General features: G+C 33.6%; 1 protein-coding gene and 1 long non-coding RNA gene across 2 annotated transcripts; both read left to right on the forward strand.

The window, feature by feature from the left end:
- The first annotated feature begins 1026 nt into the window (after positions 1–1026).
- Positions 1027–22766, forward strand: MCTS1 (malignant T-cell-amplified sequence 1 homolog). Its single transcript, XM_076459941.1, has 6 exons — positions 1027–1194; positions 8746–8898; positions 12426–12526; positions 13948–14081; positions 14264–14331; positions 22428–22766. Exons 1-6 carry the CDS (start codon positions 1184–1186, stop codon positions 22507–22509), a joined length of 549 nt encoding a protein of 182 aa, XP_076316056.1. The 5' UTR covers positions 1027–1183; the 3' UTR covers positions 22510–22766.
- LOC143228681 (uncharacterized) lies at positions 1202–4489 on the forward strand. Its single transcript, XR_013015409.1, has 2 exons — positions 1202–3072; positions 3281–4489. It is a non-coding gene; the product is annotated as an uncharacterized LOC143228681 (long non-coding RNA).
- Positions 22767–24089: the final 1323 nt, after the last annotated feature.

Genomic DNA, 24089 nt, shown 5'->3' on the forward strand with positions numbered 1-24089 from the left:
GTTTCATCTGTAATATAAATAATGTAGGATGACCAATCATTGGTTCTCAATATTCATACACTTCTGTACGTCACAGCTTTGTTGTTTATGGACAGCAAACATGATTCTACTTTTTGATCATATTAGTAATGAGTGTCAGATCAAATATTAACAGTGACGTCATGCAGTAATTTTTGAGAGAGAGGCGTGTGTGTTCTTTTTATAGCAAAGCCACATTGGGTTATATGCTGAGTCCACCAAGGGGAATCGAACCCCTGATTTTAGCGTTGTTAAATCCGTAGACTTGCCGCTGTGTTAGTGGGGGACTTGAGAGAGAAGCACAGTCAGAAAAAGTGTTTTTGTTATCAGTAGAGAGTTAATAATAATCGTGCAAACAAGAATAAGGTGAATACTTTGATATGCCCCCCTAAAGTCACAGCAGTTTGTTTGCAGACTTACAACACTAAAAACTGTGTTTCGATACCGTGAATTACCCTTCAGGTGCGGGCCCGGCATGGCCAAGTGTGTTAAGGCGTGCGACTGGTAATTAAGGGTCGCGGGTTCGCATCCCCGTCGCGCCAAACATGCTCGCCCTTTCAGCCGTGGGGGCGTTATAATGTGACGGTGAATCCCACTATTCTTTGGTAAAAGAGTAGCCCAAGAGTTGACGGTGGGTGGTGATGACTAGCTGCCTTCCCTCTAGTCTTACACTATTAAATTAGGAACGGCTAGTACAGATAGCCCTCGAGTAGCTTTGTGCGAAATTCAAAAAACAAACAAACAAACCCTTCAGATGCAGTGAATTCAAAATAATTTAAAGGGCGGATTGATAATTATTTGATTTGTATTGCACTATTTCATCTTTATTTTAAGATTTAGTTCAAAGAATGGGATGACCTAGATAGATCAATAGGTACATTCTTGTATTGAATTATATGTTGCAAAAAAGTTCAAAGCAATAAAAGCTCATGATTTTATAATAATTCCCGCACACATTTTCATCTCTTAAACGATTGTGATATTGTAATAAATTTTAATAGTGACCTCTAGAATATTTCTGTCTACGAGACTATTTTTTTGGGAGATAAGTTGTGTCTGGTTATCCGTAATTAGAAGTTAAACTAGGTTTTATTTGAGATTTCGTGTTTAATAATTTTAAGGAGAAAAACTGTGAAGGTGTGGGTACTTTTTTACATGATATAATATGTTCAAGAAGTAAGTATATTAATATTTTCAAGTTCACAGTGATGTCTGTTGGCATCGTGGATATTTTAGTTTTAACATTGATAATGGCGAATACAATAGTAGAGTTAGACATTCTAGCGAACCGGCATTTTGGATGTGGCTGTATGAAAATGTTGATAAGCGACATTGTACTTTTTATTTTTTGTTTTCTATGTTACCAGTACTTGTGTTATACAAAACAAAAGTAATGTAGTACAAGTAAACCTCTTGTTGAATTATTGCGTTAGTTATTACGTGTTACTGACTGTTGTCTGCAACTGATGATTGTATTACTAGTAGTATTAGTATTATTACTATTGTCAGTGAGTATGATATATGGTATAGTTGTAAAGTATTCTTTATAAACCTCAACGTAACTAAAATATGAGTGAAAATACTACTTTAAGCTTAACTTAGTACTAGCAGAACTGTTTGCTACTAATGTACTATATCAAAAGCTGGAATTGTGAAAGGTTAGTCATGCTTCAGTTAAACAGTGAGTAAAGTTATAAAATTAGTACTGCTTCTAGTGTTTATAATAACTGTATATATGTTTGATTGGTGAAGGATATCTTTTGTAGGCCAGCCGGTCTTCTGGCTTTTCCTATAATTAAATTATTTTTCTTTTTTGAGTTTGATAGGTGTTCAGTTACCAGGTAAGTAATCATAGGTATAGATGCTTCTAAAAACTTCAGTTAGATGTGAGTGTTTGAATTACTAGCAGTAGTTTTGCCGTGGCCTGTATAATAAACAATTTTCTACCATTATGCATTAATAGTTACTTTGTCAAATTTATCATAATAGGTTTGTTACACCAACTAACAATGTTACAAACTGTTGTTTGACAAACATTACCTGATGGCATACACCAATTAAGACTTTTAAGGCATAGGTGAAAACAGTAATTGTTCTCTCATCTAGTTAGTTGTCTAACAATGAGACAATAAAGATTTTTCTTTAACATTTAGATTTTCCTGTTATCTAACAGACCTCTTGAAGTTAATTTATCATTCACTTCTTATGATGTCAGCAAATTTCATATCTAATAATGTGTTTAATCAGTTTAAATATTGTTAAAGGAGGATGGGTACAAAGTTGACATGAAATAACCTAAAACTGTTCTTAATCAGTAGTAGAACAGGTTTCTGTTAAAAGTATTTGTCTGGAACTTAGAAGTCAGAACAAATCTAGTGATGTAAGTAAAAAAAATGATAGTATTGTGTACTAATTATTGCAAAGTAATTACAGAATACCACAAAGTAATCATAAAGTCCTACAAATTACTATAAGCTAACTAAACAGGACAAAAACATATATAACACTATGTCACAAAATTTTTACTTTTTCTTGTTCCTGGACAGAAAGTGTTATTTTCCAATTGCCTATGCCTAAAATAAATGGAAAAAAACCTATTTTTCTCTTCAAACTTTGCTTTTGTAACCTGGGTAATGCAATTTTCAAATTTACTCATTTTCCAGAACATTCCAGGTAGATTCAGTGCTGAATACCCAAAAGAATTTTCTTGAATTTTCAAGAACTTTCTAGAATGTTGTAGAACTTTTGGGAACTTTTCATAGTAATATATATATACAGGGACTCCCCACTTCAGTTTAGTTCTAGCTGCCTAAATGAACACATAGACCTATCTGATTTTATAAGAGATGGCATCAAGAAGCTGCAAGCATTCTCCAGGCATATTCTGCTATGTATGTGGCCAATTTATCAAGACGAGAGAAAAAACGTGCTACGTGATAGCATTTGCTAAAATGTGTGAAGCCTACAAGGCACATTTCGGCATGCCTGTCAGAGATCAAGACAAACCCTGGACGCCTCATTTTACCTGTGAGCACTGCAAAAAAACACTAGCAGGTAAGACAAACAATTTTTACTTACTTGAATAGTAAGATTTTATATTATACAAAGTTTAGACCTTTTAAAATTTAAATATCTATTTTTTTTATTTTCCAATAGTATAGAAAAAATATCACATATAAAATATTTTGCATAAACCTTTTGCACATTACTTGTGGATGAAATAAATTTATTCTTCATAATAACAATTTTTTCTCTTTTGCAGGATGGTACAGAGGGGGAAAAAGTGTTAAAGTTTGCTATTCCAAGAATTTGGCACAAACCCACTGACCACTCAAGCAATTGCTACTTCTGCATGATGGATCCTTCCAAGTGTCTGGCTGACAAGAATGCATCTGCTATCATTTATCATCCATCACCCCAGTGCCACACTGCCCTGAGCTCCCTGTACCCACTCTGCCAAAGAGATAGCAGCCATCCTCAGAAGAGAGCAGCAAATCAGAAGAGGAGGTAGACATTGAAAATCCAGATTACAATTTCAGAGGTGCAGCTGGTGAGAGAAACCCATACAACTACAACCAAAGAAACCTTAGTGACTTGACCAGAGATCTTGGGGGCTGATACGTGAAAGTGATTTACATTACAGTTGCAAATCTTGCAAACTACTCACTTCTAAACCTTTTTGTTCATTTTTGTATAACTTTAGTGTAAATACATGTAAATCTTGATTCATACGTTGTTTTATTCAAACCTTATGTAAATGAAAATGTGCAATGTTTCAGATTTTTTCCTTAATAAGTCACTTTTCTATTTATCAATTTGTGGAATCATGATTTTCAAAGTTTTTGATCACTTTATATTCATACTGAAATAGGAAAAATACCTGTGTAACTTATGATGGTTGACTGGATAATTTTATGAAGGTTACTGCAAATTTATATACAACAAACTCTGTGATGAACTTATGGTTCCTTTGGTCATAAAACAGTCCATATTACACACATGAATTCTCTACACTTTTCTTTACAGTGATTCTCTACTAGGAAGACTCTGAAATTCTGCATTAAACTCACTTTAATGCAATTTTTAAGGTTTTCTAAAAGAATAATTTTATTGATAATAATGTACAAAATTAATGTATCTAATTAAAAAGGGAAAAAGTTCCAACTTTAGGAAGAATGTTATAAGGTCCAATTATTTGTCAACTTTAATCAAGGATGTATTTTTTAACATAATATTGGATCGACACTGTTATTGACTTGTTTCACAAAAAATAAAGTGGACATATGCACTAAATAAATATTTTTATAAGAATTGTAATGAAACTTTGTTAGGAATTTCCCCTTATGCTGTTGAAAAATCATGCAAATGGTCATCCAAATTAGACTTGAACTTTGGGAGGACTTTTGTGGACAGACAAAAACTAAGTTTGCTGTAAAATAACTTTACAAAAGAAGACTTAAAAAAAAGAAAAGACAACTTTACTAATGTTCTGTTATACATACACACAGTACAGGTAACACGGTGTATAACAATATTTGACCTTATATGTGTATTTGTGGTAAGTTTATGTTAATTAGTAAAACTGAAAGCAAGACAGTGTTCAGATACAGGTTAGAAGGGATCATTTGGTCTTTGAACTGCTTTTACATTCACAAAGAAAAATAGAAATAAAATTACATTTTAGTTTCAGGAATTAAATAATTCCCATCTTGAACTCCCATGAAGCACCAGTTTCCAGTATTGTCAATGGCTATTCATTTCATAAGTTAGTCAGCCTGTTAGAAAAATGAAAAGATCATAGCTAAAGTCTAGGCTGTCTCTTTTTATTTTCAAGGATTAGTTTGAGTCCTTGTGTCCATTGTTCTATTGTTTCAGGATACAGCACAAAGTCAGAGGCCTTTATCGTGTCAAACTCATGAATAAGCCAGATCATCTCATAACTTTCTTTTCTGAAGACAAAATAAGTGAAGAGATCTTCATGTATTCCCAAAAAACTGTTTTATCGTTAGAATCATCCTAGTATTCCTCTTCTAACCTCTTTCCAGTAAGTCAATATCTTTTCAAAAGTAATAAAATAAACGCTGTACACAGTATTCCAAGTGAAGCCTACGTGTAATTAGAGCTAGTCTTTTAATGGATTTGATAATTGAACAATTGTCCAGCTTATTAACAAATTATTTACACATAGCTGGAATAATTAAAAATAGTAATTACCAGAAACACCAGCTACTTCCACTTACAATATTAGCTGTTCAGTACTGCCTCCTGTAGGTAAACTTTTTCTTTATGTTTGCCTCCCCTTCCTTACTGGAATTGCATAATTCCAACCTGTCTTTTATGTAAGTCATCATGCATCACTGATAGGAGTGTGATACCATTATATGCTCGCATTATGATTGCATATCACTTCCTCTGGACTCTATCAAACTATCACTTTGCAGTTTAGTATAATATGTCAACACTGGAGAAAAGTTAGAATGAAAGGTTGAGTGTCAGGAGAGGTAAGTACATATTGGAAATACATTTTCAGTACAGGGGTATTATAACTTCCAGTGTTTATTTGTGTGCTTCATGTTTGATTTGTATGTTAGTATTTGTCAATTATTGTAACTGTATATCTCCATCTCAGTTTTGATTAACCTTTACTGTATAATAAATTCTTAATTTAACATTAACCCTTCAGGAGTTACACCATTAAACAGCAATTTTTTTCAGGTCTTAGGTGAGGGTGACCTGATAGTGGATTTATTGAGAGATTTAATGTTACGTGGGACAACCTTTGTCCCAAGACTCTTCCTGAGCCTGTGCAGGCTGACAAGGACTCTGATAATCTTTTTCTGCCTCCATAGTTTGTTGTTCCATCCCATTTCCAACATGAGAAGCTTCCAAGGCCTAATTCTGTCTGTATACATATCTCAGATTTGTGATGTTTCAATCCTTTCATCTATTTCTTATTCACCTCGTTACATGAACAATCTTCCTAACCCTTTTTAGTTTTTCCCTTTCTTCTGATATTAGGGTTCATATTGATTAGTGTACCTTGCAATTAAGTGAACGGATTAGCATGCCATGCTCCCACAATGACTTCTGATCAGTTTTTCCTTTCTTACCATCCTACAGACTAAGTATTTTTAGATCAGCAGTTGTTAGCTTCCTTGTTGGGGGACAGTTCGTGAATCTACTGTTAGTTGTACTCCTGCCCAATATTCTTGCCTGTGTTTTACCCTTATTGAGTATCAGCCTTTTCTACACATCCTGTCTGAGGCTCTCTATGGAAATTCCAAAAGGTTTTTGGCAGATATCCTTGCCCTTTTCTCCTCCACTTTAGCCTGAATATTGTCTTTGGCTCTGGCATTACATTCATGGTTTCTTTGTTGTTGGGACCTTATAAGCTGTGATGCTGTGTTGGCTTGGATCCATTTATCGTCAACATGTCTCGGGGACGTATTTATAATTCCATTTCTGTGGTGTTACATATTTGATACGGTTCCATAAGCTATCAAACCTTGGGTGACAATGGTTTACAAGCAGTCAACCCTTACAAATACTGTAGCCTGTTTTTATTTGTGAGAACTTCACTGGATTCAAATTCCTTTTTCCCAGCCCTTATCCTTTCCTTCTACTTAAGGGGCTTCTTCTTACTGCCTTCAAAAACAACACACTACCCACTGCCAACAATACTAGTGACTACTCAGTGGGGTTGTATTTGTTTGAGTTTCTTTAACACTGGTGTTTCTTCATCAACAATTAATGGATGCTTCAGATTCTGTCAGAAAGATATGTTGTCCAGTTTCTTTCCCCACCTCTGGTTTCTCCTTTCTGTTTCCTTCCTTTCTCTTCGAGATCTTGTAATCAGCTAGCATCTGTCGTAAGCTGTTCAAGAATTGCTTTTGCAGTAGGCAATCAAATTTGCTTCATATCACTACCCAAGTTCACCCAATGAGCATTTTCTCCAGGGTTACAGATGATAAAAATGGATGTCTCCTATGATTATCTACATATACTGATATTCCCTTCGTCTCATCCTTATCTTCAGTTTGTCCATCTCAGGTTGGTTTACCAATTTCAGGCCCTTTCCTTCAGACTTGCATAGTCACCTTACATGTTTTGTCAAATAGTCAAATACAGGCTTTTGCACATCATATCCCTGGTCTGGAGTTGTGATTTAATTATTACATGGGTAACTAGCTTCTTCTGGCTTATTCTAAATAGGCATCTGCCAATCATATTCAGCAGCTACTTTCCGTGACAGCTTGGATGGGCTGGTTAATCAAAATTGGAAAAGTCCTTCCTCAGACCCATTTAATATTATGTCCATTGAGGGGGGTCTACAGGAATATTGGTCAAGCACTACCTTCTTTACAAATTCAATGGAACTTTTGGTTCACCATGCCCTTTTGGCTCAGTCAGTTACTACTTGCAAAGTTCTCACTTTTGGGGATTCATAGGATAAAAATATCTTAACTTTTCTCTCATAAGAATAAAATGGGTGATCAAACAAGTTTTCATAATTATTAAACAAATTGATAACACAGATATCTCAGATTTTTTATTAAAGGCAAGGTGGGGCCAGAGTACAAATATAAGATATGTAATTATCCAACACAGTTCATACAATTTTACTTCTCTAATATGGTAATAAATCTGTAGAATAAATTGTTATCTAGAGTGGTAGAGGGTTTAATTTTATAGGAGTTTAAAGAATGGGTTGTTGGATACCTAAAAGATTTAGGGCTGGATGCAGTAATTAGTTTTTGTTTGTTAGGAAGGTCCAGATTAGGGCATCATTGATGAGTCAGAAATGGGGTATTAGGGCTGGATTTAGTAATTAGCTTTTTTTTTTGTTATCAGGAATTACAACATCCTTTATGGGTTAAAAAGTCTCATGATATACTATTTATAAAATTAATTTATGAATTTAATATTATTATTATACATGTACTATACATAGCAAAATTATTAAACAGTAGATTTTAAGGTATTCCAATGTTTATGAGGCAGAAGATTAGTGGAGTGTAACGATTGATTGGAATGAACAAAATAAAAGTTAAACAGTTTATCCTAAAACAATGGAAAATAATATCCTCATATTAAAAAGTACTAAAACCATATGTCTGAAATGAGGTATGCATTTTTATGATCATAACTTGTCTGTAGTAGTGAAGATGTCAATTACACATCCAATATTGAAATAATTGATACCATACTTTTGCTTCCAAAGATTGATCCAAGTATTCACTGAGCTTTGCAGTTAAGTGGCTTCTTCATGAGTTAAAAATGTTATGATTATGTAACCTGAAATTTCAAATGGAAAAACAAATATGGGATAAGAGTGTCACCATCTTGGTTCTGGTTCCATTTAACTATAGTTTCATCACTTGTGCACCACATAAATGTAAAGACTTGTTTTGCTTATAGTTTTCATATTTGTTTTGTGTGTATATGAAGTTCAATGCCATCAATATCAAAGTAAACCTGATCAACAAGTACAGAAGACAAAATTTTAGCTAATTCTCTTTGTTAGCTGGACAATAAATTAGAAATATTCATGTAACTACTGTTGAAAATGTCTTATTCATAGTAGAATATAGTGCCAAGATAAGTCTGTAATGAAGTGACCAGTGGAAGTAACAAGTATTGATATAGCCTTTGATAAAAACATCTACGTATATAAGGCTCTAAGTTAGAACTTACTGATGTAGAATTAGTCATTTTCCATTTCTGTAGGTTTGATGAAAAGGAACATGTTTCTGGTCTTACCCAGTTAAAATCTTCTGTGCAAAAATCTATCAAGAACAAGATTGTGGACCAGTTTCCTTACATTGAGGACTACATCAACCAAATTTTGCCCAAGAAAGAATCTCTTAGAATTGTTAAATGGTAAGTGTATGCGAGATTGTAAATGGTAAAACTGTGGTATTTCCCACTTATTGTAAGATACTGGACTGTTTAATACAACTGAGTATCACTTTGATCTTTAACTGAGAGTGACTAGAAGAGTTGAAACTGAAACATTCATGAGGACAAACATGCTTATTTACAAACACAAAACAATAAAAAAATGCAAATACTAAATCAAACAAGGAGAGGTGTTCATTGGTGTGTGTATCAAGTTGATAAGAGATGAACATTTAGAAATCTGTCAGAAACTTCATGTATTCCCCCTCGTAATTTAAGCTACAAATCCTACGTTGAACAGAATATACCCTTTAAAGAACATTAACCAAATCCAAAATTATGGTTTAAATATTTAAGTAAATCCATTTAAAGTTGAGGTACAAAGTCCCAAACTAAAGCATATAATTTTTTCAAAGTTCAAACTCAAGTTAAAACATTGAACTTTCACATGAAAAGGCTTCAAAGGCATATGTTATTTAAAAAAGAATATATTTAAAGTTCAAAGCAGCTGACATTCACTTAAATAACACAGAAGTGTCTTGATTGAACAGTGCTATAAGTGTAACAGTCAGAAGTAAATACATCTTTATGTATGGGAACAATAGCACACAATCAATGTTTTGTAGAAAGTGCACTTTGCACCCACAATCTGTTCACTCTAAGTAAAACTGTAGGGCATCATTGCACCTATCTGTACCCAGGAAAGAAAACTTTCAATTTTGCCATTTGCTGTTTTCTCTACAAGACAGTAAGTTAATTACAAGTAAGTGAACTCACACTTTTTGTGCTATAAAAACAAAAAAGTTAAGTTCCTTAAGTGAACTTTTTATTTAAGCTAGAAGCTCGGGAATTCTAGACACAATTTGGTAAAAGTGTACATACTTTAGTATTGTCCTTTACTACAGAGACTTTCAGGTATATTTAGTATTCTCCTTTACTACAGAGACTTTCAGGTATATTTAGTATTGTCCTTTACTACAGAGACTTTCAGGTATATTTAGTATTGTCCTTTACAACAGAGACTTTCAGGTATATTTAGTATTGTCCTTAACTGCAGAGACTTTCAGGTATATTTAGTATTGTCCTTTACTACAGAGACTTTCAGGTATATTTAGTATTGTCCTTCACTACAGAAACTTTCAGGTATATTTAGTATTGTCCTTTACTACAGAGACTTTCAGGTATATTTAGTATTGTCCTTTACTACAGAGACTTTCAGGTATATTTAGTATTGTCCTTTACTGCAGAGACTTTCAGGTATATTTAGTATTGTTCTTTACTACAGAGACTTTCAGGTATATTTAGTATTGTCCTTTACTACAGAGACTTTCAGCTGTATGTAGTGTTGTCCTTTACTACAGAGACTTTCAGGTGTATTTAGTATTTTTTTTTACTACAGAGACTTTCAGGTATATTTAGTATTGTCCTTTACTACAGAGACTTTCAGGTATATTTAGTATTGTCCTTTACTACAGAGACTTTCAGGTATATTTAGTTTTGTCCTTTACTACAGAGACTTTCAGGTATATTTAATTTTGTCCTTTACTACAGACTTTCAGGTATAATTAGTGTTGTCCTTTACTACAGAGACTTTCAGGTATATTTAGTGTTGTCCTTCACTACAGAGACTTTCAGGCATATTTAGTGTTGTCCTTTACTACAGAGACTTTCAGGTATATTTAGTGTTGTCCTTTACTACAGAGACTTTCAGGTATATTTAGTGTTGTCCTTTACTACAGAGACTTTCAGGTATATTTAGTGTTGTCCTTTACTACAGAGACTTTCAGGTATATTTAGTGTTGTCCTTTACTACAGAGACTTTCAGGTATATTTAGTATTGTCCTTTACTACAGAGACTTTCAGGTATATTTAGTATTGTCCTTTACTACAGAAACTTTCAGGTATAATTAGTGTTGTCCTTTACTACAGACTTTCAGGTATATTTAGTGTTGTCCTTTACTACAGACTTTCAGGTATATTTAGTGTTGTCCTTTACTACAGACTTTCAGGTATATTTAGTGTTGTCCTTTACTACAGAGACTTTCAGGTATATTTAGTATTGTTCTTTACTATAGAGACTTTCAGGTATATTTAGTGTTGTCCTTTACTACAGACTTTCAGGTATATTTAGTGTTGTCCTTTACTACAGAGACTTTCAGGTATATTTAGTATTGTTCTTTACTACAGAGACTTTCAGGTATATTTAGTGTTGTCCTTTACTACAGAGACTTTCAGGTATATTTAGTGTTGTCCTTTACTACAGACTTTCAGGTATATTTAGTGTTGTCCTTTACTACAGAGACTTTCAGGTATATTTAGTATTGTCCTTTACTACAGAGACTTTCAGGTATATTTAGTGTTGTCCTTTACTACAGAGACTTTCAGGTTTATTTAGTATTGTTTTTTACTACAGAGACTTTCAGGTATATTTAGTATTGTTCTTTACTACAGAGACTTTCAGGTATATTTAGTATTGTTCTTTACTACAGAGCCTTTCAGGTATATTTAGTGTTGTCCTTTAGTACAGAAAATTTCAGGTATATTTAGTGTTGTCCTTTAGTACAGAAAATTTCAGGTATATTTAGTATTGTCCTTTACTACAGAGACTTTCAGCTGTATGTAGTGTTGTCCTTTACTACAGAGACTTTCAGGTATATTTAGTATTGTTCTTTACTACAGAGACTTTCAGGTATATTTAGTATTGTCCTTTACTACAGAGACTTTCAGCTGTATGTAGTGTTGTCCTTTACTACAGAGACTTTCAGGTGTATTTAGTATTTTTTTTTACTACAGAGACTTTCAGGTATATTTAGTATTGTCCTGCATAACCATTTAGAGGGTGTTAGTTACAGTAGGGGTTGTCACACTTCTATCAATGGAGAGCTGCTGTATAACCTCTTACATGTGGCTATGCAGGAGCAGGAGGTAAAAGTCTAGTCGTAAGCATTTAACATGTGTTCCAATAGATGGCAGCACTAATTTATAAGTATGTTGTGAGGGGTAATGTCACTGGAAATACATTTTCAATTTAGAAAAACGTTAACTTTTGCCATTTAATTACTCGTGGTTGTTATGGGTTCAGACTAGAGCCCAATTTCTTTTTTCATTTAGCCACCAATGTTGAGGCCTGTTCTTCAGTATAAACTCTAAAGTAATCACATTCTAGTTGGAGAGGTTTGTGTAAAGTTGATGCATACTTCAGTTGTTGATTTGTGTGTTACAGTTAATATTTGTAGCTTAATCGTTGTCTTTGTAACAGCATGCTGTTGTTTTTTTTTATAATTTGATTATAAGCTTTGAACTAGAGTACGGTAATTAGTTGCTGGATAAACATTTTGTATGTATTGGAGTAGCTTTAAATCGAATGGGGAAAAGTGTTATTAAAGTATGTTTTAAGTATTGAATACTTTTGTTAGAAAGATTGAGAGCTATATAATTAGAAATTTATAAAACTATGAAGTAGATTACTCCAACATAGATAATTTTCAGTTTTACATTTCTTATAACAGCCACGACCATATAGAAGTATTAGTGGGAGCTGGTGGAGAGCTTCTGTTTTTTCGACAGAGGGAGGGACCATATTACCCAACACTTCGGCTGCTTCACAAATGTGGGTAGTCTTCTGTACTCTACCTAATGTACATGTTTTAGTAACTTTGTACAGTACATATTGTAAATGTTTTATAGATTCAGCAATCCTTCAAATGTGTTTGTAACCGATTTGTTTAAAATTAATTTGTGCCAGTATTTACAAATGTAAATTTTCTTTTAAATTCAATAATAAACAGTTCATTTCCATTTCAGTTTTTAATTAAAAATTTGTTCAACAAATATTTTACTAAAGGATACCAACTTAAGTATGGTTGACTTTAAAAAATTGAAATAATGCTGAGTTTTTCTACTACACAAACAACTGTGAAGATTTCTATTTTCTTAAACTGTTTCAGTATTTTTAGGTTGTTTTCTCTCAGATCGTTTCCAGATTATTATTTTGTGTTAACATTCTCTCTCACGAACATTTTGATTCCACATTGTCTTGTAGCTCATTTTGATTTCACATTGTCTTGTAGCTTATTTTGATTTCACATTGTCTTTTAGCTTATTTTGATTTCACATTGTCTTGTAGCTTATTTTGATTTCACATTCTCTTGTAGCTTATTTTGATTTCACATTCTCTTGTAGCTTATTTTGATTTCACATTCTCTTGTAGCTTATTTTGATTTCACATTCTCTTGTAGCTTATTTTGATTTCACATTGTCTTGTAGCTTATTTTGATTTCACATTGTCTTGTAGCTTATTTTGATTTCACATTGTCTTGTAGCTTATTTTGATTTCACATTCTCTTGTAGCTTATTTTGATTTCACATTGTCTTGTAGCTTATTTTGATTTCACATTGTCTTGTAGCTTATTTTGATTTCACATTGTCTTGTAGCTCATTTTGATTTCACATTGTCTTGTAGCTCATTTTGATTTCACATTGACTTGTAGCTCATTTTGATTTCACATTGACTTGTAGCTCATTTTGATTTCACATTGTCTTGTAGCTCATTTTGATTTCACACTGTCTTGTAGCTCATTTTGATTTCACATTGTCTTGTAGCTCATTTTGATTTCACACTGTCTTGTAGCTCATTTTGATTTCACATTGTCTTATAGCTTATTTTACTTTTATCCTGATATCTATTTAGCTTTCAGTGAGCTTTTTCTATTAATTTTTTGCTCACCAAGATCCTTTCAAGCAAGCTGCTGTTGGAAGGTTCCACTGTTTTTACTTTTCTCGCATCCTTTCAGCCAAGCTTCCACAAGTTTTCTTACTCCACTTCTCTTTTTTTCACCAAACTTCCACAAGTTTTTTTACTCACTCCACTTCTATGGGTTTTTTTTTCACCAAATGTCCACTCTGTTTCCTTACTCACTCCACTTCTATGGGGTTTTTTTTCACCAAATGTCCACTCTGTTTTCTTACTTACTCCACTTCTATGTTTTTTTTATGTCTTCCACCTAAAATTTTTTTTCTTTTTATCTTCAGATCCTTTTATTTGCCCCTGGCAGCAGGTTGATAAAGGTGCAATCCGTTTTGTTCTCAGTGGTGCCAATATTATGTGTCCTGGGTTAACTTCACCAGGGGCGAAAATGATTGATGTTCCACAAGGAACAGTTGTTGTATCCTTTTTTTAAAAAAGTTTACTTTTTGTATTAATTTGGCAGGTACGTAGTCAAAGAGAAATGTAAAGAACACTCCTGCTTCATTGTGGTGCTTGAATCGAGCAAAAGATTTAATGCTTAAAAGCCACTCTATTAGTAAGGTTTTCTGAGAATCATAATTTTCCTTAACTAGTTAACAGGCTGTCATGGCTGAAGGAAAGAAGCATGCTTTAGCTGTTGGTCTCATGTCTATATCTGCAGAAGAAATGTAAGTTTGTTTTTGTTATTTCTATAGTAATTAATGCATTTCTAAACCAGCCTACAGATGATGAGAAGCATATCAGTTTCAGTGGATGTTATAATAGAGTCTTTGAAGTCACAGTCAACAGTTTTCATATAAATCTCTCACTACATTTTTCATTAAGTTGCAAGACAACTGTTTCACTTTTTCACAAAATATTTATTTGTAGAATCAAAACTAACAGGGTATTGACATTGCATTTGGTCTAATAAAGTATTTTCAATTGTATTTATGAAAAAAGAAAATATTAATAAACAAATTAAAAGATAGTTTTTCAACCAACAATTGGCTTAGAAACTTTTGAATATCTGGTATTGTATTGTGAATATCTGGTATCGTATTGCAGAAATAGGAACAATTCTCTTAAAAAGCAATGTGTTTAGAGTCTGAGAAATTAATCATTTTCAACAGGTGTGGCTAGAAATAATGGTAATGTTTTGTAGTTATTGGATAGGAAAATATATTAATTTCTTTAGTTCAAACTATTAATTTTCTTCTAATTTGTTGAACATGTAGGAGCTTCAGGGGTCTTCACCCTTTCTTACCCTTATTCCATGGGCTTTATCCTGAATCTGTCTAGTGGGCCACAGATCATAATGCTCCTGGATTTGTTAGTCTTTTTACCATTATGTTGAGGAGGCACAGGCTGTGCTCTCAAAGCATGTGTGCTAAAACATGGAAATTCTGTATTAATTAACAAGCTTTGGCAGATGTTACTATGAAAATATAAGTAAAACACTAAATACCAAAATGGTACAACCTCTTCTTACCAAGGCTCTCTCAATCCTAGTTTGTCCTCTAAGCATTGCCAAAAAACTTGCTAATAACATACTAGTCTTTCACACCCCTTTGTTTCTGTGCCATTTCAGAATGTGCTGATCATGTGACTACCCTCCACCAATCATACTGTGCCATCTGTATTAAAGCAATTAGCTTCTTCTGCTATTTTAACACAGTTCTCACATTCTCGATAGGCATTCTAGTGTATAAACATGTGTTTTAACAGGTTCTCCATGTGACATTTGATCATGGATTAAACTTTCTGCATTTGATATCAATTGTTTCTACTCATTTGTTCTTTCCGTGTTCTCAAGATGGCTTGTATGGGTATTAGCACTTTAATTAAAGTAAAATACAAAACAATGTTTCAACCTTCTAAGGTTAAGCTGAAGATGACCTAAGAAGCTCAAAAGGTTGTCTGCACTTTATTTTACTTAAAGCTCATACCAGCCATCTTGAGAATACAGTTTTACTTCAGGTGAGTTTCTCGTCATCAAGGATTTGTTCTTTCTGTTTTCTGAATTCCAATTTGTTCAATATTTAATTTGGTGGATGGTAACAGTGGTTCTGACATTCATATCAGGGTTGAGGCGGAAATCACAGACTTTAGTTCACTGGGAATTTGTGTCATACTTTTGTTCGACAATTTCTTTTTTTCATGTTATGAATTTTTTTGTGAGTAAAAATAAAATATTGTGTTGAAATGTCTTTCTATTGCACTTCCATGTAATCTGTTGGGTAAGGTATTTTGGTAAATTCTCCATTGTGTATTCCTCACTCCAAGTAAGTATAGCTATGTTTAGCAACTTGTGTAGATGGACCTGATTACCACACTTGATAATTTATTTCTTCACAGGTCTTCCCTGCTTGGTATTTGGTAAATTAGATTTCTAGAATTATTTTACCATTGAAGTTACTTAGTTTAAATTTGCTTTAAGAATTTGATTATTACTTTGTTTAAATTTCAGTACTTGTACTCTGGTTTTCTGTCATTGTTACTGTTTGGGTAATTGTACCTTCGGCTAATTTAATGGGTGAAATGGTTCATTATATTTACTCCTTTTATGTTGTTGAGTTTGTAAGTTTCTATATTTGCTACTAGCCTCATCTGATTGGAAATTAGACTTGAATCGTATTTGGTATTGTTAACTGGGTATCTTTTTATTCTCAAGTTCTTCAGGGTAGGTTTCAGTTTTGTCCTTTGTCTTATAGGTTCTTTGAGTGAATTTATGTGTTTGATATTTAAGGGTCTTCTAAGTTCCAATTTTGTCTTTCATGCCCTGTTCTGATTTCTATTTGAACCATTTTAATATGTTCCTTGTACCACTTTTCTCTTAAAACCTATTTCCTCCCCCTTCTGGCATGCAGTCTTTATCATTTTAATACGTTCCTTGTACCACTTTTCTCCTAAAACCTATTTCCTCCCCCTTCTGGCGTGCAGTTTTTGTCATCTTAATATGTTCCTTGTACCACTTTTCTCCTAAAACCTATTTCCTCCCCCTTCTGGCATGCAGTTTTTCTCATCTTAATATGTTCCTTGTACCACTTTTCTCCTAAAACCTATTTCTTCCCTCTTCTGGTATGCAATCTTTGTAATCTTAATATGTTCCTTGTACCACTTTTCTCCTAAAACCTATTTCCTCCCCCTTCTGGCATGCAGTCTTTGTCCTTTCCATATTTCTTCTATTACTGTTTCCTGCATTCTTTACCATTCCTTGTATGTTATCCTCTATCCATAGCAGGCTATCCTTCCCAGAATATTAGCTGCTCAGGAGTATTGTTTAGCCTTTTCTTCTGTTTCCTTACATTCCATTTTTTAATCCTGACCTACTAATTTATTCAGTTCATTTCCTGCTATGTTATATTGCTTGTACTCTCTCCTTTCATAGTTCTCATCTCTGTCTGTTTGTTCTGTGGCATTCCTCTGTTTACCATGATCTGCCACTTGTGCTCTCTGGTTGGATTTGTGAACCTGAGACACTACCATTGGAATATATTTATTTACGACCATTTTCAATCACACACTAGACTTTCTGTTTTTGTTCACATTGTGCTTTCTTGGGGTTATGGAACCTGCTTATTACATTATAAATATTACTGTGTTCTTTACTGTTCCAGAAATAGTGCTATGCCTACGAGTGTGCCTTTTTTTTTATTATTGACACACCTGTTCTTTCAAGGTAGTTACTCTCCACTTAATTGAATACTGTCATGTCTTCACCACCTTTATAGTGTGTCATTTCAGCTTTAGATGAAAGAAAGTAAAAGTTAACATTTTCTTACGCTGAAAATCTGTATTCCATTAGGTACTTACCTCTTACCTCCATTCTTCCCCACTGTTTCTACTTTGTAGTTGCTAATTCTTAAAAGTGAGGATTGTATTAGTATAGTAGAGGGAAGTATCTGAAGTAGTGTAGATGTCACAGTATAATTGTTGGAAGGTGGTCACATGATCAGCATATGTTTGGAAATGAGGAGAGGGTACAAAAGCAAACATTCTTTATCATGTTTAGAGGGCAAACTATGATCAAGATAGTTTTAGGTGAGGATAGGTAAGTACCTATCAGAGATACATTTAGATGAGGATAGGCAAGTACCTTTCAGAGATACATTTAGGTGAGGATAGGTAAGTACCTATCAGAGATACATTTAGATGAGGATAGGCAAGTACCTTTCAGAGACACATTTAGGTGAGGATAGGTAAGTACCTATCAGAGATACATTTAGGTGAGGATAGGTAAGTACCTATCAGAGATACATTTAGGTGAGGATAAGTAAGTACCTAACAGAGATACATTTAGGTGAGGATAGGTAAGTACCTATCAGAGATACATTTAGATGAGGATAGCCAAGTACCTTTCAGAGATACATTTAGATGAGGATAGGTAAGTACCTGTCAGAGATACATTTAGATGAGGATAAGCAAGTACCTGTCAGAGATACATTTAGATGAGGATAAGCAAGTACCTGTCAGAGATACATTTAGATGAGGATAAGCAAGTACCTGTCAGAGATACATTTAGATGAGGATAAGCAAGTACCTGTCAGAGATACATTTAGATGAGGATAACCAAGTACCTATCAGAGATACATTTAGATGAGGATAGGCAAGTACCTTTCAGAGATACATTTAGGTGAGGATAGGTAAGTACCTATCAGAGATACATTTAGATGAGGATAGGCAAGTACCTTTCAGAGATACATTTAGGTGAGGATAGGCAAGTACCTATCAGAGATACATTTAGGTGAGGATAGGTAAGTACCTATCAGAGATACATTTAGATGAGGATAGCCAAGTACCTTTCAGAGATACATTTAGATGAGGATAGGTAAGTACCTGTCAGAGATACATTTAGATGAGGATAAGCAAGTACCTGTCAGAGATACATTTAGATGAGGATAGGTAAGTACCTGTCAGAGATACATTTAGATGAGGATAAGCAAGTACCTGTCAGAGATACATTTAGATGAGGATAAGCAAGTACCTGTCAGAGATACATTTAGATGAGGATAGGCAAGTACCTTTCAGAGATACATTTAGGTGAGGATAGGTAAGTACCTATCAGAGATACATTTAGGTGAGGATAGGTAAGTACCTATCAGAGATACATTTAGGTGAGGATAAGTAAGTACCTATCAGAGATACATTTAGGTGAGGATAGGTAAGTACCTATCAGAGATACATTTAGATGAGGATAGCCAAGTACCTTTCAGAGATACATTTAGATGAGGATAGGTAAGTACCTGTCAGAGATACATTTAGATGAGGATAAGCAAGTACCTGTCAGAGATACATTTAGATGAGGATAAGCAAGTACCTGTCAGAGATACATTTAGATGAGGATAACCAAGTACCTTTCAGAGATACATTTAGATGAGGATAAGCAAGTACCTTTCAGAGATACATTTAGATGAGGATAAGCAAGTACCTGTCAGAGATACATTTAGATGAGGATAGGCAAGTACCTTTCAGAGATACATTTAGGTGAGGATAGGTAAGTACCTATCAGAGATACATTTAGGTGAGGATAAGCAAGTACCTATCAGAGATACATTTAGATGAGGATAAGCAAGTACCTTTCAGAGATACATTTAGATGAGGATAAGCAAGTACCTGTCAGAGATACATTTAGATGAGGATAAGCAAGTACCTGTCAGAGATACATTTAGATGAGGATAACCAAGTACCTTTCAGAGATACATTTAGATGAGGATAAGCAAGTACCTTTCAGAGATACATTTAGGTGAGGATAGGTAAGTACCTATCAGAGATACATTTAGGTGAGGATAAGCAAGTACCTATCAGAGATACATTTAGGTGAGGATAAGCAAGTACCTATCAGAGATACATTTAGATGAGGATAAGCAAGTACCTTTCAGAGATACATTTAGATGAGGATAAGCAAGTACCTGTCAGAGATACATTTAGATGAGGATAAGCAAGTACCTGTCAGAGATACATTTAGATGAGGATAAGCAAGTACAGTTACGACAGCAAGTGTTCGTACCCCTGCATTGTGAGCAGTTTTTTTTTCATAAGTTAAAAAGTATCATGATTAGGATAATCAAAGTATAGTATATTATAAATATTATATTAACACACTTCTACATAAATTTTTATGTAAATTGAACGACAAATAAAGTGTTTAAAAACAAATACCAAACATAGGAGGGGCAGAAAGTGTTCGTGCGTCTACTTTAATGGTCAGTTGTGTAGCCTTTCAGGTGAATTACTTGGCACAGTCTCTCCTCATAGCTCTCCATGATCATTTGACAGTACTCCACTGGTATTTTCTTCCATTCTTCTTTACAGAAGGCCTCAAACTCTTGCAAGTTTTTAGGATGACGCTGATGAACCCTGGTCTTCAACTCATGCCAAACGTTTTCAATTGGGTTGAGATTGGGTGACTGTGATGGCCACTCCAGAATGCTTATATGGTTCCTCTGCAACCAGGATTGCACATATTTCAATGTGTGCTTAGGGTCATTGTCATGTTGGAAGATCGAACGATGCCCAAGTTGCAAGTTACGAGCATCATTCTTGATATAAGTGTCTAATATATTAACGTACTCTGCTTTTTTCATGATTCTGTTGACATGGTGAAGGCTGCCTACACCAGAAGAGCTGAAGGAACCCTATAGCATGATCGAGCCACCTTTGTTTTTAACTGTAGGGACGGTGTTCTTTGGAAGATTTTGTTCACCCTTCTTACAGAAAATATTGCGAACATCATTGTGGCCGAAAAGCTCGATTTTTAGTCTCGTCTGACCAAAGAATACTCTTCCAATAGGTAAAGGGTTTATCTACATGCTTTCCTGCATACCTCAATCATGCTTCTAAATGAACAGGCTTTAAATATGGAGTTCTACGAGGACATCATGCTTTGAACCCAGAAGAGCATGATATGTTCGTAACTGTATAGGTGCTTACTTCAACCCCAGTTTCTGTATGTAATTATGTGTTAAACGAGGGTTCCTACTAATTTCTCTGAGAACCTTCTTGGTTCTCTCTTGAATTTTGGTGGAACATCTGGAACGAGGGAGGTTAGCAGTTGATCCTGTTAGCTTAAACTTGGCAATTATGCTTTGAACAGTAGATTTTGGCACATTAAGTTGTGTAGCAATACCAGAAAGAAACACACAATGCTTATATTTTACAATAATTCGTTTTTTTAAATCGCTGGACAGTTGTTTCCTGTTCGCCATGATGACCAAGCAGATAGACAGAGACAGCGCTAAATTGCCGGAAGTAGATTTTTTGCTGGCTAAATTCCAATAATTATGAACCCAGTGTCTAGTTCTAGAATGGTATAATGTAGTTTATTTGCCAACCTAAACGAAATTGATACGGGAATATCAGTTTTTTCACACGTTCTGAACTGTACGAACACTTTCTGCTCCTCCTATTTTTAGTTATTTGTTTATAAACAGTTTATTTATCGTTTAATTTACATAAAAATTCATGTAGATGTGTGTTAGTGTAATATTTATAATAAATTTTACTTCTGTTAGCCTAATCGTGATACTTTTTTATGTTATGAGCAAAAACTACTCGGGATGCAGGGGTACGAACACTTTCTGTCGTAACTGTACCTGTCAGAGATAGCTTTAGGTGAGGATAGGCAAGTACCTATCAGAGATGCATTTTCAGTGTAAGAAAATGTTAACTTCTGTTTTGACTTAAAACTTGACATATGAACTTTAGCAGACCACTATCTGAATAAAAGTATCAACTCATATCTAAAGTTGAAAGTTTTGTCCCCAGCTTTAATGAAACTAGCCCACCATTGGCACAGCAAAATGTCTGCAGGCTTGCAATACTAGAAACCTGGCTTCAATACCCATGTTGAGCAGAGTATAGATAGCCCATTTTGTAGTTTTGTGCTTAAGTAAAAACAAACCACATTTTCAAAAACTTATTTCTAGATTGTGTGCCAAAGCTGTAAAAATTAAATATTGACATATATTAATTTAACCAATAAAAAAGGCAGTTAATCTATTTCTTTAATTGGAAGAGCAACAAGACATCTGGTTAAATACTTCTAAATAAATAATTAATAATATTATTGTTATTTACCACATTACTGTTAAAATATAAATTTCATAAACTTATTTCCATTCAAAACAGGCCATGTTACAGGTTCAAGTACACCTTAGGTGATGAAGTTATTTGTTAAATATAAATTGGCAGTGTGCTCTATAACTGACATGAAAATGACATGAAAGCAAACTATGTTTTCCATAAAAAAGTTGGTATTAGAAAATCTTTGTTAGTCTTATGTAGGTTTTACAGGCAGAAGATTATAGTCAGTCTAAACTATGTTTTCCATAAAAAGTTGGTATTAGAAAATCTTTGTTAGTCTTATGTAGGTTTTACAGGCAGAAGTTTATAGTCAGTCTAAACTATGTTTTCCATAAAAAGTTGGTGTTAGAAAATCTTTGTTAGTCTTATATAGGTTTTACAGGCAGAAGTTTATAGTCAGTCTAAACTATGTTTTCCATAAAAAGTTGGTGTTAGAAAATCTTTGTTAGTCTTATATAGGTTTTACAGGCAGAAGTTTATAGTCAGTCTAAACTATGTTTTCCATAAAAAGTTGGTGTTAGAAAATCTTTGTTAGTCTTATATGGGTTTTACAGGCAGAAGTTTATAGTCAGTCTAAACTATGTTTTCCATAAAAAGTTGGTATTAGAAAATCTTTGTTAGTCTTATATAGGTTTTACAGGCAGAAGTTTATAGTCAGTCTAAACTACTATATAAAATTATTTTCTCTTTTTTTTTTCAGAGAAAAAGTTAACAAAGGTGTTGGAATAGAGAACATTCATTATTTAAATGATGGACTGTGGCATATGAAGCCTGTGAAGTGAAGCAAGAAACATAAACAACGTTAATGGTGTATACTGAGAAACAAAAAATATTATTCTTGCAACAGCAGTAAATGATTGATTGTACTATAATAGATAACCAAGCACCATTTACTGAAATATAAGAACTAGATAACTTTAATTAAAATGTCTGCTGCTAAACCACATACATTGGAACACAAGAACTAAATAACTAATTAAAATGACTTCCACTAAATCATGTACACTGAAACACAAGAAATAAATAACTTTAATTAAAATGTCTTTTACTAAACCATGTACACTGGAACACGAGAACTAAATAACTTTCATTAAAATGTCTTCTACTAAGCCATGTACACTGGAACACGAGAACTAGATAACTTTAATTAAAATGTCTTCTACTAAACCATGTACACTGGAACACGAGAACTAGATAACTTTAATTAAAATGTCTTCTGATAAATCATGTACACTGGAACACAAGAACCAGATAACTTTAATTAAAATGTCTTCTGCTGAACCACATACATTGGAACACAAGAACCAGATAACTTTAATTAAAATGTCTTCTGCTGAACCACATACATTGGAACACAAGAACTAAATAACTGATTAAAATGTCTTCTACTAAACCATGTACACTGGAACATGAGAACTAGATAACTTTAATTAAAATGTCTTCTGCTAAACCACATACATTGGAACACAAGAACTAAATAACTTTAATTAAAATGTCTTCTGCTAAACCATGTACACTGGAACACGAGAACTAGATAACTTTAATTAAAATGTCTTCTACTAAACCATGTACACTGGAACACAAGGACTAAATAACTTAAAATGTCTTCTACTAAACCATGTACACTGGAACACGAGAACTAGATAACTTTAATTAAAATGTCTTCTACTAAACCATGTACACTGGAACACGAGAACTAGATAACTTTAATTAAAATGTCTTCTACTAAACCATGTACACTGGAACACAAGAACTAATTAACTTTAATTAAAATGTCTTCTAAACCATGTACACTGGAACACAAGGACTAAATAACTTTAATTAAAATGTCTTCTACTAAACCATGTACACTGAAACACGAGAACTAAATAACTTTAATTAAAATGTCTTCTACTAAACCATGTACACTGAAACACGAGAACTAAATAACTTTAATTAAAATGTCTTCTGCTAAACAATGTACACTGGAACACAAGAACTAAATAACTTAAAATGTCTTCTACTAAACCGTGTACACTGGAACACGAGAACTAAATAACTTTAATTAAAATGTCTTCTGCTAAACAATGTACACTGGAACACAAGAACTAAATAACTTTAATTAAAATGTCTTCTACTAAACCATGTACACTGGAACACAAGAACTAATTAACTTTAATTAAAATGTCTTCTACTAAACCATGTACACTGGAACACGAGAACTAAATAACTTTAATTAAAATGTCTTCTGCTAAACAATGTACACTGGAACACGAGAACTAGATAACTTTAATTAAAATGTTTTCTACTAAACCATGTACACTGGAACACAAGAACTAAATAACTGTAATTAAAATGTCTTCTGCTAAACCATGTACACTGG

The sequence above is a fragment of the Tachypleus tridentatus genome, chromosome 10, assembly GCF_004210375.1.
Source record: "Tachypleus tridentatus isolate NWPU-2018 chromosome 10, ASM421037v1, whole genome shotgun sequence".
Classification (NCBI taxonomy): domain Eukaryota; kingdom Metazoa; phylum Arthropoda; class Merostomata; order Xiphosura; family Limulidae; genus Tachypleus; species Tachypleus tridentatus.

Excerpts from the sequence above, each read along its gene's own strand:
- MCTS1 (XM_076459941.1), top strand. Across the intron at positions 8,899-12,425 it reads TCTCTTAGAATTGTTAAATG|CCACGACCATATAGAAGTAT; the intron begins GTAAGTGTATGC and ends TTCTTATAACAG. Across the intron at positions 14,332-22,427 it reads TCTATATCTGCAGAAGAAAT|AGAAAAAGTTAACAAAGGTG; the intron begins GTAAGTTTGTTT and ends TTTTTTTTTCAG.